Here is a 19,258-nt window from a genome sequence, read left to right on the forward strand (position 1 = left end):
GAGGGCCTACTTGCAAAAGTACTAGTCATCATGACATTTCTCAAATATTTGCAAAAATATCAAAAGTTTGATCAAATTCCCTTGGTAAGGACCACGGTAATTCAAAATTTTACCATATTCACAATTTAACGAGTAATACTACAAACTTTGAGTTTTTGGATTTGAGCCTTAAAGCTAAAGTGTAGAACTTGAAAACTCTATAAGTTTCATGTTGGGCTTTTTCTCAGAAAACCCCTAGATCAGTGAGAATTTTTAGTTTACTGAGAGACCCCTAAACTTTAAAAGTTTTCCAAATCAGTCCTTGGATTTCTTTTCCCCTTCTTCTACCTCTGCACACTCTGCTCCGCTGCTATCTGCTCTGTCGCCGGCGCAGGACTTTCCCCCTGGCCGCTGCCCTGCCCTCGCCGCCGTTCATCTCCTGCCTGCCCCTCCCCACGCGTCCCCCCTACTCCTGTCACCGCTGTAGTCCTTCCCCGGTGTCCTCCCGCGCGCGCGCCACGGCACTCCCGAGCGCTCGCCGGCCGCCACCTCGCTGCCCGCCGTTCTGGGCACAGCCGTGCCCATTCCTTCCTACATCTTTTTCCTTAGCTTCTACAGGCAAACGTAGTCACAAACCGACCGCACTCCCTCTCCCTCTCGCTGCATTGCGACATCGTCTTCCTCACAACACCGAGCCGACGCCGTTGCTTCAAATTCACTTGGCCAATTACTTCTCCACCTTCTTCTCCAGCTTCTCGACCCGAACCAACCCAGTCCCCAACTCCCCTTCGCCGGAACCGCTCTCGCCCCGATCCGCCGCTCACCGGAGCCGCCGCGCCCAGCCTCACCGTCGGTAGCCCTCTCCGCCTGATCTCCAGTTCTCCAAGGTACACAGATCGACTCTCCACCTCCCACTGGTGCTCGTGCGCGCTTCCTTTGCTCGCGTTCACCGGCCCTTCGCCGGGAACGCCGGAGCTCCGACGTGGCCGCCACACCTTCTCGTCGACGGCCAAGTTCCACTGCCACCCCTTAAGCGCACCCCCTTCCCGTGCACTCCCTAGGTCCCGTAGAGCGTGTTTAGCCCGTCCTCCTCGCCGCAAAGCTCGCCGCCGGCGAGAACACCACTAAAGCTGACCGGCCGGCCATCGTCAAGGTCGGGCAAGGACCCCTCTGCAATTAGAATTCTTATCCCAGGGGCCCTAGCGCAAAGATACTGAAGACCCCCCCTAAGTGCTTGTTATTTCATGTGATGCTGCTCCTGTTTTGTAAAATTCATAACAAACCGTAGAAAAATCCAAAAATTACAAACCTAGTTTTACTAGAAACTAGATTTTAAATCCTACAACTTTTGTTAAATGAGTTTGGTTTGAATCTGAATATTTTTAAATCTATTTTAAATCTAAGGTAAAGAAGTATAATGTCCATAGCTCCTACATATTAACTTTGTTGATCATGATTTTTGGTATACAATTTCTATAAATTAAGTATGAATTGATGTGGAATTTTCAAACCCAATTTTGTCTTGTAACTTAAATTCTTTTAAGTTAATCAAATTCAATTTGTTTTATGATAGTATTAGCTAAGCATACCTATTAAAGCTTCACTAATTAGATCTCTTGATCATGATCTATTAAGTGTGCAATTGATTTATGTTTAAATTTTCAAAACTTTATAATTCAATTTACCTAGGATTTGAATTTAAACTTGATATTTGTATTCAAATTCAAATATTTTAGTCCCTGTTTTTCAATAAATCCAACACCATGATCATGACTTACATAAGAATGATAACTCGAGACTAAACCCCCTATTGTTTCATGAGTTCGTATGTGTTAACCGTTTGGATTGCAACTTTATCATGAAATAAAATAAAAAAGTATGGATCCCTTAACTTATAACTTTGCATATCATGTAGACTCGACTACCCTTGCCGACGGTGATTACGAGCTAATCGCGGACCAAGCCGAGGAAATTTCTGCAGACTCCAGAGACGCCGTCGAAAATCTAACTGAAGTTCCGAACGAAAGTTTGGAAAACCTTGACCCTACTGCCCCCAACCCTACGCAAGAAGGCCAGCCCCAAACATAAACCCTACTTTATTTACATTGCAACCTATGTTATTTATATCTATCTGTGCATTACGTTCTTAGGAACTACTTGGAACCCTAGCTGCATAATTCCAGGAACCGATGTATTGAACAATAGAAATTGAGTCCGACTAACTGCTATGCTAATAGGACCGGTAGAAGTCGGGTGATTTCCTATCACTCGCGCGATATAGGAGTTGTAATGTTTACATACCTGTAATCACTATAAGGATGACGGACGGGAAGAATGTGAGGTATCATGGTTGAGGTGATACCCCGTCTGTGTTGTTGAAATTGATAAGGTCGCAGTGTGTGGTGATCGGGGTTAAGCGTTTGAAAGTACTAAACACATGCCGTGAGTTTTGGGTAAGCGGCAAGCCTAGTAGCCAATCGGCCCGAGGAGTAGACATACCTCCCACCACTCGTATTTTGGTTCTTCCTGTTACTTGATTCGACGTGTGGGAATACATGTTGCAAGGGCAACCAGGAATACGGGTTTTGTAGTCGCGCTACAGACGTATGTCCTGCACTTTGGAAGTGCGTATGGTCCTGCAGTCGCTTGTGGTGGATCTGATCCACAAGTCAGAATGAAAGGCAAACGGTTGCTTCGGAACGACCCTTTGGTGTTCCAAGCGTGTGAGTTAGGTTTACCTTGCAAGGTTTGAAATTCGATTCAGAATCGTCCGTTTCTCGCGGAGATTGAAACTGCTTGATCCCTTTGTCTAGAGTAACAAGAGCAACGTTATAATTATCAAAGATGATGCGTGATCAAAGATTATACCATGCTTGCTCAGTTATAGGGGCTCACCTAGAATGGATAATCAATTAGAACCTGAAAGTTAAAAGTTGAAATTAAGGATCTACTCTTTGTTGCTTTTCAGCTGAAACTAAACCCAGAACCATTATGAGCCTTCATAAGTCTAGATACATGGCTAAGTATACCATGACCGGGTAAGCCTTGCTGAGTATTAGAATACTCAGTCTTGCCTTATAACTTTTGTTCAGGTAATCCTCCGGACGACTCAGCTCTGCCTGTACCGTGGCCCTATCCTCTGCCCGATGGTTGGTCCGTGGAGTGGGACCCGTCCCCGGCCAACGCAGACTCTTCCGAGTGATGTCATGCAAGGGCGAGCATGACATCTACACTGACGACGTGTACCATACCGTACTTTAAAATTCCACTGCTTGACCTAAAACTTATGTTTGCTCTGTAATAATTCCCCCGGTTGGGAAAGTTATGTTACTTTTAAACACTCATGTAATATATCTGCCTGTGATGTAAAATGTAATGGCATTTGTATCTCTGGACTCGCCTTCGTGCGGGGTACCTTGTTTGATCCTGCATTCGGTGGTTTATCGGGACGTTACCTGACAGGCCAATGGATTATACCGTTTGAAGCACGTCGGAGCCCGCAGAAGTGGACTCACGTACTTGAGCCGGTATAATTCGAGTTGGTTCTGCCACACTTTTTAATCAAAAAATCATGCAGATCCAGTAACTTTGCATGATACACCCTTGCAACAACATCAGGATGATCTTGGGGAGTCTGTCCTGGCAGCAGTTCTGCAACTATCTCATCCTAGTATGGATTGCATGTCATTGTTACAAAGAAATCTGGCTTCCCATACCGTGTAACCAGTGTCATAGCATCCATGAACCTAGCCTGCACATCACGATCACTACCGGGAAAATCCTTACTCAAAACATCCCTGAGGCTAACCTTGGAAGCATCAGCCTCTCCCATGGCGAGCATGTCCAGAAGACCCTGAACACCAAAATTGAACATTCTTAGATGCTAATTGATGGGATTATAGTGAAACACAAACTTGATGATTCTTAGTTAAATCAAGCTCACCTGATATAGATCTGCACGAATTATAGCCTGATGTGCGCCGCTTCGCATACCAATCTAGACACATTGACTCAACCTTGACATACATATCAACTGCAAATTGCTGGAAGAACCGACCAGCATGAAAGAAGTCGTTGAATTGACCTTCCTGAATTTGTATCTTGAAGCAGTAGTACTCTCTAGCGCTAACGTGATGCCGGGATCCTCCACCAGCTGTAACTAAGAGACATAGTTGTATCTTTAAACCATTTAATATTATTTAATATTACCATATAATAACATATAGAATATATATCTAAAATAAATGGACAGTGCATTCATACCTATATCGTCAAGCTCATTATCAGGATCGTCCTCATTCTCACTTTGCTCATCTATTTCATGGTCTTCCCCATTAAAATCGTAATAAACCAGATGCCTCGCTTTTGCCTTCTTAAGAGGTTGCACCTGAACTGCACCTAGTTCATCACCATCATCAAGATCACCTATAAATGCGATATTATACAAATTAGTATAGTGTCCAAACATCAGCACATAATTATTGTAAAATAATATACAACTCAATACAAACCTTGCTTCTTACGCTTCGTATACCTTTTTTCGGCTTAGAAGGAGGTGGAACCAGATATTCGATCTTTTTGTCCTCCCATCCGGTCTCACCACCATGGAAAAACAAAGGGTAGGCTAATGGGTCATAGCAACCATGGTATGCCCTGACATAGTGAGGTCTATTCTCATTGCCGCAAATTATTATGCTACAAGAAGATCTCTGCTGAGGGTCATTACCGTCCACCCATATAGCAGCGACCTGATCCATCCCAGGTGTGTTATATCTCCTCTAATCAACAGATATGATGGTATTAAGTTCAATGTTGTACTTTGCAATATTAGAAACTGAACCGAGACTCCTGAATAAAAGCACATATGGATTGTCCTATACAATTCCTAAAATCAACCGAATCAGTGTTGTATCAAGCTTAGGAGACCTTTTGACCCTATGTGTAATTGTCTCATCAGTGTCATAAAAGTATAGCTGCATATGGTGAGGCTCTCTCCCACCAGGCACAAGTTGATCCAACCTATGATATATCTGACCATGTGCTTTAAAACAATACACACCAGTGCCTCGTGCAGATGCGAGATTATGATCGATGGAAACTCCAAAGCTTGTGAAGGATAAGTGTGAATTAAAATACCGGATGGGCTTCCCAAAATACTTTGCATCCCTATCAGTCTGACTGGCAAACAATCGATGAAGTTCAGCCCATATCTCTGGAATATATATACTAACCTTCCATTTCCTGCAACAGAAGGCAGGCGCTTCACCTAGGAACCTCTTTGCATGGCAGAATTCGCAGATTTTTGCCTTTTTCAGAACATGGTGCTTCTTCGGAAGATCCTTGTACACTGCATCATACGGATCCAAATCTTTATATCCAATATCAGGATCCACAGCATACTCGTACTGGAAATCTGCGTGTATAGCGAAATAAGGGAATTATTTATTTATCAATCAAATATATTAATATTAGTTAGTTCATTCGGATTAATTACTAACTCTGGTAATGAAATACGCGTGCGTCATCATCTTCTATATCAGCGGGCCCATAATCCATTGGGTTCAGTTGATCTAAATCATTTTCTGTTACATAAATACAAATAATAAATGTCACACCCGGTTTTGAAAAGGGAACTGCATGCATCTCATATGTGCGCCAGGATTAAGTTCCACATATATGATAGACAATACAAGTGTATATTTGAAATAATGTCATAACGAAAGAGAGTATCATCGTACTTTATTACATGACCGAAAGTCTTAATCTTAAGCAAATAAATAAACGTTTATAACTAGCAGCGGACTTCAACTTCACAGGCAGATGACTGGGAGACACACGCCTAGAACTCTTCAAGATCTTCAGGAAACTCCGGACAATTATCTTGTTCTGAGCAGCATTGGTTTTAATAAAGCAAGCGTGAGTACACTTATGGTTGGTACTCAGCAAGTGGAGTAAATTATAGGACATGCAAGGCCAAAATCAAGGATAAGTTGACATGGTTTGACTGCGATAAGCATTTTTAGTTGATCAAATTTTATCAAGCAAGCATTAACTAAATGTAAGTATATACCAACCCTTAAATAAATAAAAGATTTATGATAACAACAATAAATAAAGAACATCAATTTAGATCATCTTTAAGTTCAATTATCACTACAAGAAATCCTTTAATTTGTGATGGATTTGTGATGATGTATTGACAAAACGTCACAAATTCAATACCATTAGTGACGATTATCAATTTTCTATCACAGATTTTCAATGGTGGGCTTCTGGACCCAAAATTTATGATGAAATGCATGAAACCATCATAATCCTAACTTGAAAACGTCATGGATCTGCCCACCTAAAGTAATATAGTGGTGACAAATATGAATTCGTCATGGCGTGTTTATTCAAGATTAAGCCCATTACATTGTTTGATTCATTATATATTTAACATATTCGTGTTACAAACTGAAAAAAATTAAAAAAAAATTAAGATTACAAAATTTATTTTGGTTGTTGGTCTAAACAAACTCTCAAATAAGCTAGGAATATAAAAATAGAAATTGACTCGGGAAGAATTCGAATCATCTACCACTCGAGCTCCACCAAATTTCTTTTGAAAGAAGGACCAAGTTTGTTTTAGTACTTCATTTAAACTAAGCTAGAAAAATTGAGACATCAAGCAAAAAACTCGGCATAGCCGAGAATCGAACCCGCGACCACTTGAAAATGAAGGTAAACAACTAACCGCTGAACCACAGCTCGTTTGTTTAATAAGGGATGTACTGATTACACTTATACATTTCTATTCTGCTCTTTAACCTTAAGGTCCAATCGACCAGAATGCTCAGCTCCCTGAATCTGGCGACGCCGCACCCTGTTCCTCTTGCACAGGCAGCTGCCCAACGCTGGTGGTGGCGAGCCGGCGAACCACCGTCCCTGCCGACCTCACGCTGCTTCGGCTGCCCTCTCATGGTCTAGCTCGCTGCTTGCGCCTCTCCAGAAGGCGGGCAGCAGCAGCAGGGGCCGGTCTCCAGCAGGAGCAGGCGGCCTCTCTGTCTCCAACAGGCCGGCAGCGGCAGCAGCCAGCAGCAGCAGGTGCAGGGCAGGGGCCTCTCTCCCCAGACTCTTCGGACTCTCCAGCAATAGCAGGCGCAGGGCAGCAGCCAGCAGCAGCAGGGTAGGGCAGCAGCCAGTATTAGGCAGGGGTGAGATTACCCACATTTTGTCCTACAAATTAGCATTTCAATTGTTTGCATACGATTAGTCCTACTCATGACAGCCTGTGTATGGAGGCATGGGCGCGTGAGCTGGAAAATTTCATCTCTCGCCTGTAAAATTTTCACCCCACGCCTCTGATCCCGCCTGTAAATATCTTCTTCCCGCCTGTAAATCTCATCTTCCCGCCTCTGCTCCCGCCTGTAAAGAGTAAGCCTGCCACCTTCCGCACACCATCCGCAACTCTTCGCCGCTCCCACGCACATCGCGCCACCATGCACCTCGTGCCTCCTGCTCTCCAGTCCCCGCAACCCTCTTCCTCGCTTGTGCCGGGCGTGGCCCGCGCCTGGGGCTCCTGCGCACGGTCGTCCATGCGGTGGCGGTGGCCCAGACCGCACCCCTCCTCCTCGCTTGCGCCGGGCTTGGCCAGGGCCTGGGGCTCCTGTCGCCAGCTCCCACGCTAGTGCGCTGTGCTGGTCTCTGCTGCTCGCCGGTGCACACGAGTAGAGGAGGAGCACAGGTATTGCAGACCAAGTACATGGGTGTTCGGATCTGCACTGCAAACCTGAAATTTTTCCTTTTTATTTTGTACATCTTAGTAAAGGAATGCTGTTATCTTCTCTTCAGGTTTGGAAATAAGAGGACTGGTGCTTCCTTCTGGGAATTGGTGGCATCCCTTGCTAGCAGCAAAGGTATGGTGACCATCATCTTTTGCTTTTTTCATACTGTATACTGATGTTTATTAATGGTGGTCTAGATTTAACTGATAAATCATATTGTTTCTTTCTTGCGTGTCTGTAACTTAATGTTCTGCTTATTCATCCAATTAGAAAATTATTTTGCAGCGCATGGTACCTTCTCGTATTATTGATATAGGCAGGATATGTTAGATCGAATTAGTTGGTACTGCATTTCTCTTTTGTTTATGTGTTGTTATTAAAACTAGTTTACCCTGGAGCTCTTGTAATTTGATCTGTCGTTTGAAAACAATGTTGCTGTCTATTGGTTCTGAGCTATTTGTGTTCTGTTACCACAAGTATTTGGGTTCTTCCATGTGAAAAATCTGTTCCTTATTTTCTGAGCTATATATGAACATTAGTGATGATATAAAATGATCACTGATACTTATTTTCTATTTTTACTATGCCATGTCGTCACAAGATGCCTCCTGGTCGTGGGAAGGTTGGAGTAAAAAAATCCAAAAAGAACTCAGCTATCGGGTGCAGTCCTCAACTCATCTTCTTTTGAATATATTTTCTGTTTGTGTCAATGTTTTGTATGAGTAGTAAAGTATTGCTGCATAGTAATAATATTTTGTTCATGTTTTATCTCTTATTAGAACCACCACCATTGCATCCATACAAACAGAAGCGCCTGATGCAATGTATGCAGAACAATGCAAGGCTAGAAGATCTAGGAATGTATGCTTTAAGTCGTGAGCTTGATGAAGCAAGTTCCATTTCTCATAAGAAGAATAAGCCAAGTCATAAAAATACTGAAAACTCTGAATCTCAGTATGATCCTTCACAAGATGACACTGATGATGACAATGCTAAGGTGGTATTGATTGATTCACACTTCTATTTCATGATGCTTGATAAATATATCTTTGCACTTTATTGATTGATTCACACTTCTATTTCATGAAGGGCTCCAAACAACGTAACATTACAACTGCCTGCAAGTTTGTTGGTGCAATCAAACTTCGCTCTAAGCGAGTTCTTGCAGAACCAGAATGTACCAGAAATACAAGGTCAAAAAAACACACTGCCCGAGCGGATGCAACTCTTGCACCAAGTGTCAACATTGATGGCCACAACCAGGCTACAGTTGGAGGCTAGTTCTATGTTTCTTATTGTCATTCTATACTGTTAATTGTATGATAACTACACTCACTAGCTGTAGTTTATTCTAGCTGGTGGCCCTGCGCACTTGGATGAGAACACCCACGTTGCCGATGAAGGTCATGTTGTTGCTCCTCTTGGTGGGCAGAACTATGCATGCAATGATGGTGATGATTTGCAACAACCATTCTGTTAGTTTCTTTAGATAATGAATGCATTCTTATGTCTGCCATCTTTCAGATAATGGGCATGTCCAAGCTGATGGCAACATGACAAATGGAGATGAAGCTGATGATGACAACAACTAGATGCTCAATGAAGGTGATTTTATGAATTACCAGTTTGGTTTTGCTTTCAATTGGCCATTGCTAGCTTTATCTTGGATCCATGCACTATCCATCTCAACAATTTCTACTTCTGTGCAGATGTACAACTAGGTGAAAATGATCGATGGGAAAGGGGAACCAATATGGGACATGGTCTCTATAGGATTAACCGAGCTTTGCGTGGAAAATTGCAAGTTGTCAATCCTGAAGGGAAGATAAGGCCCATGGCACCACTTGTTGCTGCTAAGTTTGCAACTGAATGCAACATTGCAGTTAGAAATCATGTGCCGGTGTTGAAGCATTGGAAGGAATACAAGAAAAAATAGGGCCTATTTAAAGTATTTATAGGAAGACTTAGTGTAAGTGCATTCTCCACCTTCCACCACATTGAAAATTGGTCACTATTTACTTGCATATTTTGTTCAACACTACTTAATGTAGCATCATTTGAATGATTATATAAGATGGTAGTTTTACACCATTTTGAATTGATGTACACCATCTATATTGGCATGTCTAGGTTATCTAAGATAGTAGTTCTCTCATTCCTTTGTACTCTTTTGTTTCCTTCAAGGTTTGACATAATCATAAATACATATCTAATATATACATTCACTTGAATAGGCAAAGTTTGACATCAACACGAGTGACACTTCAGTTCAAAATGGTTGTAACCAAATGATGAAGAATGCAGTTCGGCAACAACGACATCGGCTCAAGAAAAAGTACTTTAATCCTTTTCCACTACATTTGGTGCCAAAAACATCTCCAATCAGATCGATGACTGATCAAGAGTGGAATGAACTTGTGGAATATTGGAAAACTCCAAAAGGTATGGTATGTTTCTTTCTAAAAACTAAAATCTTGGACATACATGTTGCTTACATTTACTTTATAACTGCTGTAGGAGATATCTCAAAAGAACAAAGAGAATCGAACCCATGTTATATACCATCAAACAACCGGCTCTCATAGTTATGATTTATAGCCTTATGATTTATTGATTAATATGAGAAAAGTACATCTGCTAGTGCAGTCAAAAATAGCTGTTTTGGATTAATCTATTTGCTAACTTGTGAACAAGTTCCTGATCAAATGCACTAGTGTTGTGATCAAATAACTAGTTGTAAGATGTATCTTTTTATACACATGAGTAAATTGTTTTGATCAAAGTACTTGCTGGTCATATGAATTCCAACAGAAATTAATTACTGCTGCACATTCTTATTGCTGTATTTTTTTTCTAGGGAGATAAATACAATGACGAAGAACCTGATGCGTTGGATTTGTTTAAAGAGTGCCACTATAGCAAGAAAAAGAAATTCTACTCGTCTAATGTGCAGAAAGCTATAGTAAGTCATTGTCATTCAAAGAATTTTGTTTCTAATGCATATTTGAAGGTTTTTTGATCAGTAACCATGTTTGTTTCTTGCATGCTAGACTCAAATGGAAAATGAGTTGTCTACACCAGCAGAATGTGAAGGACAAATGTCTGTGACAAAAGTTGTAGCAGATGTTCTTGCTAAGAATACAAGGAAGAATCTGTTCCTTCAAAATGTGGGGATACAAAATTCTTGTCCTAGGTCTAGTGTAAGAAATATTGCACCACAACTTGAAGCGGAGAAAAGGGCAAATACAGACCTTCGATCTGTTGTCAACACCCAACTTGAGCAACTTGATGTGTTGTCAAAACAAATGCAGGAAAGAGAAGAGTTAAGGGTTAGGGAGCAAGAGGAGATGAAGAAGAGGCAAGCTGAGATGGAAGCGGACATGAAGAAGCTTCAACTTTTGTTAAGTAAAATTCAACCAAGTTAGCTGAATTGGATGGTATGTGGCAAGTCAGATTTGACATAGCTTTTGTTGAAACCTCTTTTGTTGAAGTGGAAACATTCCATTCTGGTTTTGGTGCTTCATCATGTGTGACTCATGCTGTAATATTTTGTTGTTTGTGTGTTGAAGTGATATTGGGCACCAAACATGATGTTTGTGGTGCTATATTAGATGTATGGTTGAAGTAACGTATTAATTTTCTGTTGCAATGTTGTTTTGGGCAGAATGACGCTTTTTAAATGTGCTGAAATGAAATTTGTATAAATTGATATGGGTTACTTTTATGCATGAGCTAATAATTGGGCCAGATTTGAGATGAATTAACAAATGGGCCAAATTTTATATTGGGCTACATTCGTCAAGCTGAAATATAATATGGGCCAAAAATTTCTTATAAGTTGATGGGCTAGATTTGAAGCCCATGTTGGATGATAGCATGTATGCCACGTCAGCGTCCATGTGGCAACCATCCGTGACGATTTTTTTTGTCACTGATTTTGGGCTTTGGGCCAGGTTGTGCGGGCTTGAGCTCATTTTGTGACGATCGGAAAATGTCACAGATTGAGGCAATTGATGACTGTTTTGCGAAACCGTCACGGATAACAATCCGTGATGCCCATTACATGACATTATGCAAAACCGTCATAATCATGGTTTTGTGATGATTTTTTTTAATTCGTGACGAAACCGATCCGTCATGTATTAAGGGATTCTATGTAGCGTATCATGTGAGGGTCCAAGCCGCTCTTAACCTTGAGCACGACTGATATATCAGTTTTTACTCTGCAGAGGTTGTACACTTTACCCACAATTCGTGTTTCCCTTGATGCCCGGGTTTGCAAGGCCCTTAAACACTTCCAAGGTGAGTGGCAGGGATTCACTACGAGGCCTTTACAAAGATTCCCTAACTTGCAATGGTCCGCTAAGGTTTCAGGCCGCAGTGGTCATAATCCTCCCTAATGAGTCAGTACATTAGCCAAGGACCATGAACAAAGCCTCCAAGAGGACCGAGCTATACCCCATCAACGCACTCCCCTCTTGCCCTTTCGGTAAGACCATTATGTAACACCCTAATGTAATTTTCCCAAATTTTAATGAATTTATTTTGGCTCACATAAAATTTCCAGGGCTTTCTCTAATTTATCCGGCATTTAAAGTAATTTTATAACACAAGAAAATAAAAATTTATTATAGGATCAACTTGTTTGCGCATTCATGTTGGAGCATTATTTTAATTGTGTTGAGTGTATAGGGTTTGAATTCAAATTTATTAGAATTCAAATAGAATTGTTTGAATAGTTTGAGTGTGGAAAAGAAAAAGAAAAGAAGAAGAAAAGGAAAGAGCCCAGCAGCCGGCCCAAAACCACCTCTCTCTCTCTCTCTCGCGGGCTCCCTCTCCTCTCTCTCTTTTCCCTGGCCCAAGCTGACCCCGAGGCCCATCTCTCCTTCTTCCCGCATGGGCCACGGCCGGCCCATTCTTTTCTCAACCCGAGCCGCGCCTATCTCCCCTCCCTTTCTCCCGCTGCCAGCCAGGGCCCGCGCGTCAGGTTCTTCTTCCCCTTTCTCTTTTCCCCCTCCTCTGTTCCTTTCCCCGCCGGCCCGGCCGCCCGTCGTTGGCCGTGGCCCCGCTCCGCCGCGCCCCTGGGCCCCCTCTCCCGAGCCGCACGTCGGTCCCACCCAGCCTGGATCCTTCTAGAGGCGCGCCGCGCTCGGATTGCGACGGGCCGCAATGACCCGTGAGAAGCGGGAGCTTCGTTGCTCGGGCGACCCGCACGCCGAGGCCGCCCTACCCTTTTTCTTGGCTGCAGCCGTTCCTCACGCTCTCCCTCGGCCGCCACTGCATCCCCCAACTCCCCCCCGTACTCTTGCGCCGCCGTGCCGTCGCTTGGAGCCGAGGGTGCGCCGCCGCCGATCCACCTTGCGCCGCCGCGATTCGACCCCGACACCACCAATCTTCGGCCTCTAACCACCGTCATAGCATCCTGGAGTGGTAAGGACCGCGCTGTGCCCCTTTCCCCTTTTCCTTTCCCTTTGCGCGAGCGGGTTTTCCCCGATGCCGTGAGCTAGCACCGCCCTCGCCGTGGGGAGCACCGACCGGAGCCCTAATTAGCCTTCTTGAGCGCCTAGATGAGTTCACCGCGTCATGCTCTACCTCCAGGGCTTGACCTCATCCCAGATGAAGCCCGAACGGCCAAGTTTGCCTAACGCCGGCGAGGCGCCGCCGCGGAAGCCACCTCCGGCGAGCAATCGCCGCCGCCGGCCCCTGATCCCCACCCCCCCCTTTTGATTCGTACCGATAGATCCCGATCCAACGGCCCTAATTAGAGCATACCGTTTCAGCCTGACCTTTTTGCTAAAGAGCCCTCGGGTTTTCCTGGAATCAACCCGCACTCCTGTGCCGTTCAGAAATATGTGCAGATGGGTCCTGTTTTTGTCTTTTAGGCCCCTGAGCTTCCTGGAATTAGTGCCCGCCATCCTAGCCGTGAGTTTTAGCAAGTTAGACCCCAGATCGTTGCTCAGAACCCCTTAGAATCTCTTAGAATCCCTTAGAATCCTAGCCTTTAATTATGTTTAGGTCCCTGATTTTTGCTTAGAACCCCTTAGAATCTCCTGTTTTCTTACAGAAAGGCCCCTGGACCTTGTTTTTGCCCTTGATTTCACGTCTTAGCTCCGTTTTAGATGGTTTTTGCACTCACGCGATCGTTGTAACGCGTAGAATAGTTCTATCATAGTTTAGTGTGCTGTTTTTATGTAATGTTGTACTGTTTCTTATCTTTTGTCCTTGTTTGTATGTATGTGTATGTGCTGGACTATGTTTTGGCGTTGCGTTCGTGAGTAGACGTTGAGCCTTTGGACGAGTACCAGGAGCCCCTCTCTGCAGAGCAGTTTGAGCAGCAACAGGAGAACTTTGAGGAAGGCAAGTATAACATGAATATCCTATCACTTTTAAATATAATTTCATACTGCATTTTAATATTGTATGCCTATAAGGATTTCCTAGCCACTTTATCCTTTATATATATACCTTGGGTTGCATTTTGGTTAGTTGTGCTAGGTGCTTCGCTCTCACACACCTCGGTCCTTTTTAATTAATTTGATTAATGGTTATATGCAACTTAATTCTGTGAGTGGCCCTCTGTGCTGTGTGCTTGAGCGGCTCACGTCTCCTTAAAATATGTTTTTGTTAGAAACATGGTTTAGGGGGCCAGCACGGTGCTTAGTGCTTGGTTGGCCACTCTCCATAAGGACTGGTTCATAGAGCGACAACCTGGGACAACCGTGCAACCACAAGACTGGAATGGGACGGTCTTGACTTACTAACTAGGTTATTTTGGTTTGGGAGTAACTTACCTGCGGGGCAAGAGGGGTGGTAAGCTTCAATGGTCCCTGCTCCTCCGGCTTGGTTTGTGCTGTGTGCTTGTACCCCCGTGAGGTGGGCCCCATCGTTGCTGATCCAGAAACCTTAGCGGCTACACCTTACCAACGTGATCCTTTGTAACGGTCTCGTAGTGTGCTTGCTAGTCATCTCACCTAAGGAAGTGTGATGAACAACTAGCATAGCTCACGACTTGTGGGTAAAGTTGTGCAACCTCTCGAGAGTGTAAAACTGGTATACTAGCCGTGCTCACGGTCATGAGCGGCCCAGATCCTCCGTCTGATTAGCGGGTATTTACCTTTGGTGGTTTGGCTTGGTTCTTAGTAGACTCATGGTTAATCTTGATTAATTATTATATAACTTGGGTTATGGTAATTCGTCCACTTGTAGTAATTAGCTTTAATAAGATTTGCCAAGACTAAAAGCTAATGCAGTTGAGTCAGCTAACCCTAGAGCCTCATAAATCGTGTTATACTTGTTGAGTACAAGCTGTGTACTTACACTTGCCTTCTCTACTCTTCTGTTCTCTCTGGGATATCTTCGACTGCTGCTCAGTACCAGACGACGTGGAGAACTACATCAGCGGACTCGACGATTTCTAGGCATTGTCTCCCAGCCGACGTCCCTGTGGCGCCCTATTCTTCATGTATTTATTTTACGCTTCCGCATTCCTTGAACTGATTCTTAATTCAGTTATAATAAAGATATTCATTTATAATTTATATGTTTTTATTTTGAGATACGTGTTGTGATATCTTGATGATTCTGTTGTATATATGCGTGACTTGATCCTGGCGCATATATGATTGCTCGATTTATGTTCTTATAAATCGGGTGTGACACATTACAAGCTAAAGTTTCTAATTAATTAGCCAAGACCAAAGCCATGTAGTATTGTGGTTGCACTATTTTCTGGGTGGTTCTCCGTGTTCCAATTAATGCAATGATCTTAATTATCACCATAAAAGTATTTCAGAACATGAGTAAACCAGTGTAGCATGATTTTCAGGTTATCTAACCAAAGCCTAAGTAAAAGCAACTAGCGTAGCTACAACATAAGTATAACAACCTAGGTTTAATCAAGGAAGTTCAAAAGAAACTAGGCACATCCTTAGTTTTGGATCCATCATATTCTAGACACATGCATGCATATAAAGTAAATATGTGTATTTATAAAGTTATTGGAACTAGAGTATGATCAAGGATCACTTGCCTTTATCAAAGAACTGCTGCTACTCGGGAATGTCTTCAAAGCTTTGCTCTTGCGGACTCTCGAACTGCGCACCGTCTATCATAACACACAAGTACATACAAACAAACAAATATAATAAATAAGATAAAGTACACCAAACAATATAAATAAAGCAAAACAACATTATAAAGCTACTGGATACGTCGCAAGGGTCGTGTGAGCGCGAGAATCGATGAAAACAGAGTTAAAACGGAGAAATTATGGCTAAAACATGATTCTAGGGGCTTATTTGTAGAAGATTTGAAACTAGAAGGGCTCTGAACACAAAAACCGAGGGCTAGAATATAATTAAACATTAGATCTAGGGTTTAGATTGCAAAATAGAGAGGCTAGGGATGGTGGGTTCTATTTTAGATAAGTACAGGGGCTTAAACAGAAGAAAAAGGATCTATTCGTAAATACTTTTGAACTGCCATAGACTGCGGGTTGATTTCTATAGAATCCAGGGGCTAAAGCGCAAAATAACCTAGGGCTGACCGGTATCGGGTTATTTGACTCTAGTCTAGAACTAATCTAGACCGTCGAATCTGGATCTGACGGCTGCGAAGCGGCTGGTGCGGTGGGGCGGCGGCACTGGGCGCCGACGGCGAGCAGGGGGCGGCTCATCAGAGATCCACGTAAACGCGACTCCGGCTGCGGATTCAACTCGGGTTTGGCCTTGGAGAAAGAGAGCAAGGAGGGGAACGCGTCTACGGGATTAAGATGAAGTGCCGGTGGCTAGGGAAGGTGGGCGACGGCGAGGTGCGGTGGCGAAGCTCCGGTGAGCAATCGTGCACGCGGGAGGATGGGAAACAAAGGGGAAAAGGGTCGGCAAGGATCCTCACCCCAAGGCAGAGCTCTAGTGGCAGCTTGTGGCAACAGCAGAGCGGTGACGCGGCGGCTGCGACGGTGACCAAAACGCGGCGGCAATGGCGGCGGCAGCTAGGGCTTTGAGGGCGAGAAGTGGCGGCTGCGGGTTTGACGGGTTCTAGGGCATGGGGCAGCGTTTTATAGGGCGGCCACAGGCGCCTTGGCGTGCGAGCCCAGGGCGACACGCGACGGGCGGCCGTGCCGTGCCGCAGCCGGACTCAGGCTCGAGCCCGAGTCTGGCTCGAGGTCAGGACGACTGTTATCGTCATAACTTAGGCGGGCCAGAAAGGTGGGCCGCGAAGCAAGATGGGCTCGAAAGGTAATCAAGTGGGCTTGCGTATCGGCCCCTGTGCGGGTGTTTGAGGTCAGGGTTGGCCATGTATCTAGATAGGCATGTGTGTTTAGATAGTTTAGATAGAGATAGCCAAGATTCATGTCGTGTTTAGTTAGGATTGGTTAGGGAAGTCAAGTCTCCGGACTATAAATATGTACTCTTAGATTATGAATAAGGGAATCAATCAATCATTCACCAACAATTTTCGGTGCATCGCCACCCCTGTTCTAGGGTTCCTCGGGTAAATGCCATGCAGCCCCGATCATGCCCTGCGTGATCGGGGCAGCATCATCCCCGCTTGTCCACCTTTTGTGTTTCTTGTTCTAAAGCGTTGTTGATGGCAAGTAACACTTGTTATCTTAATGTTTATAGAGTAGCATCGGCTCTTCCATGCTTTAATCGTGCATTGTTTGTTACCTGTAAATGTTTAGCTGTCATTGTGCCCGATCTTGGGTGTAAGGGCAGCATCTTGCTCTATTTTTGTTTAGTAGATCCTATCTGTTATTGTTAGTTTTTTTTATCGAAGATTTAGTTTAATATCTTCATGATTAGGCCCTTCAAACGGGTTGAATGTTCCGGCAGTATGTTTGGCGCTTTATGACAGCTTAAAAAGGGATTGTTCCGGAAATTAGCTTTCTAGGCCTCTGTTTGGGTTGTTGTTCCGTTACCTTCCATATCTGTTAGGCTCAATTATGTGTAGGATGTTTCGGTTATGCAGTGAAAGCTTTAACCATCATAGATTGGATAGGCTTAATGGTTATAGAGCAAGTTTTATGTTACCATCGGATTTGTTTACCTTGTTTATAAATCCGATGTGGTACTGAATACAATCGGCTCTTTATAGCCGATACAGGGAGTCACCCAATGAGCCGATCACGGCTCGGACTAATATTTATACGTGTCTGTGCATGCAAGAAACTAACATATAACACCTTCCTGATCAGGTACAAGGTCAGGTGGCACGCCTAGCAACCCAGACGCTAGGACGTGTGCCGGATCTCGGGCCGTTGATCGAGGGACCAGGGCCCACCAGCAGTCCCGGGAGCCTCCCGGCTCCTTGTGTTGCCTGTCGCTGCTCGCCGGTGGGTTTTGACTGACAACACATTCTGGCATGCCCAATGGGACCATCTTCATCAACTTCATCGACTTCCGCTGACGGGATGACGAGAGATAATCTGATCACGTACGAGGAGCTGCCTGCTGAACACAAGCAGAAATACAACAAGATCAAGGCTCTCTTCGAAGCCGATCTCATTGGCTCTTTCGAGAAGACCCACCATCATGGTGTTAGGTGGAAGGGATTTTCACCCGAAGGCGCTCTTGATGGCGTGGATATATCCACCCCTTCAGAAGATCGTACCAGAGCTCTGCGCCAGGAAGTAAACTACGTGGTGACCCACTCACTGCACCGACACTCCGAGAGCTTGGTAAATGCTTTCGAGCGTGTTGCACTGCGCGTGGCCCAAGAAATCATGAAGCATCAATACTCTCCAACGGGACCTATCTTTGGGAGTTATAAGGGAGAATTGCCATTCCAAGCTAGGCCACCACTGCCTTATGCGCTCGCGGCTCCAGAGTCACACAGCTCCCCGGCCTATGTTGTCTACAAGGTGGGAGGTGATCCTATGGATCACCAATTCTTCAGCGAGCCGCCCAAGGAGATCCCGCATGGGTATATGTGTGCTTATATACCGGATAGCAATAATCTGGTACACTCAGTGCAGAGGGCGGTAGGAGGAGTTTCCGGAGCAGATGCTGACAAAAAAGCGTGGCTAGCTGCCTATGCCACCAGGCCGAGTCACGACAGTGCGCACTCGGCCCCAGGAGCGTAGACGGTAGATCAGATCAGTGACACCCTAAGAGATCAATTTGGCATTCTACCAAAGAGGAGGGCGATCGGCTATACTAAGCCGTATCCTAGTGACTATGATTTAATTCCCCTACCTCCTAAGTATCGGTTTCCTGAGTTCACCAAATTCAGTGGAGCAGCAGGATCTCGCTCCATCGAAACTTAGCGCAACTAGGGATGATCTCGGTGTCGGATCCCTTGCGAGTGAGGTTTTTCTCGCAGTCTCTCACAGGGCCGGCCTTTGGATGGTACACATTATTAAGCCCTGATTTGATCCGCACCTAGAAGCAGCTAGAGGAGCAATTTCATATTCAGTATCACTCGGAAGCTGCAGAGGCAGGAATTGCCAACTTGCCACAAGTACGGCAGAAGCGTGAGGAAACCGTGACGCAATACATCCAACGCTTCAGAGA

At 44.3% G+C, this 19,258-nt stretch overlaps 1 protein-coding gene across 3 annotated transcripts; it reads left to right on the top strand.

Moving 5' to 3' along the window:
* The first annotated feature begins 6,861 nt into the window (after positions 1 to 6,861).
* LOC112876422 lies at positions 6,862 to 11,408 on the top strand. Of its 3 annotated transcripts, none has more exons than XM_025940525.1 (10): positions 6,862 to 7,705; positions 7,813 to 7,877; positions 8,347 to 8,405; positions 8,525 to 8,742; positions 8,835 to 9,196; positions 9,270 to 9,350; positions 9,455 to 9,714; positions 9,980 to 10,192; positions 10,603 to 10,707; positions 10,796 to 11,408. In XM_025940525.1, exons 8-10 carry the CDS (start codon positions 10,034 to 10,036, stop codon positions 11,168 to 11,170), a joined length of 639 nt encoding a protein of 212 aa, XP_025796310.1. In that variant the 5' UTR covers positions 6,862 to 7,705; positions 7,813 to 7,877; positions 8,347 to 8,405; positions 8,525 to 8,742; positions 8,835 to 9,196; positions 9,270 to 9,350; positions 9,455 to 9,714; positions 9,980 to 10,033; the 3' UTR covers positions 11,171 to 11,408. The 3 variants fall into 3 exon arrangements, with proteins under 3 accessions (XP_025796310.1, XP_025796312.1, XP_025796311.1); XM_025940527.1 differs by having other exon boundaries at positions 6,864 to 7,705; positions 9,980 to 10,187; XM_025940526.1 differs by lacking the exons at positions 6,862 to 7,705; positions 7,813 to 7,877 and having other exon boundaries at positions 8,320 to 8,405.
* The last annotated feature ends 7,850 nt before the right edge of the window (positions 11,409 to 19,258 follow it).

This window comes from Panicum hallii, chromosome 9 (genome assembly GCF_002211085.1).
Source record: "Panicum hallii strain FIL2 chromosome 9, PHallii_v3.1, whole genome shotgun sequence".
Lineage (NCBI taxonomy): Eukaryota > Viridiplantae > Streptophyta > Magnoliopsida > Poales > Poaceae > Panicum > Panicum hallii.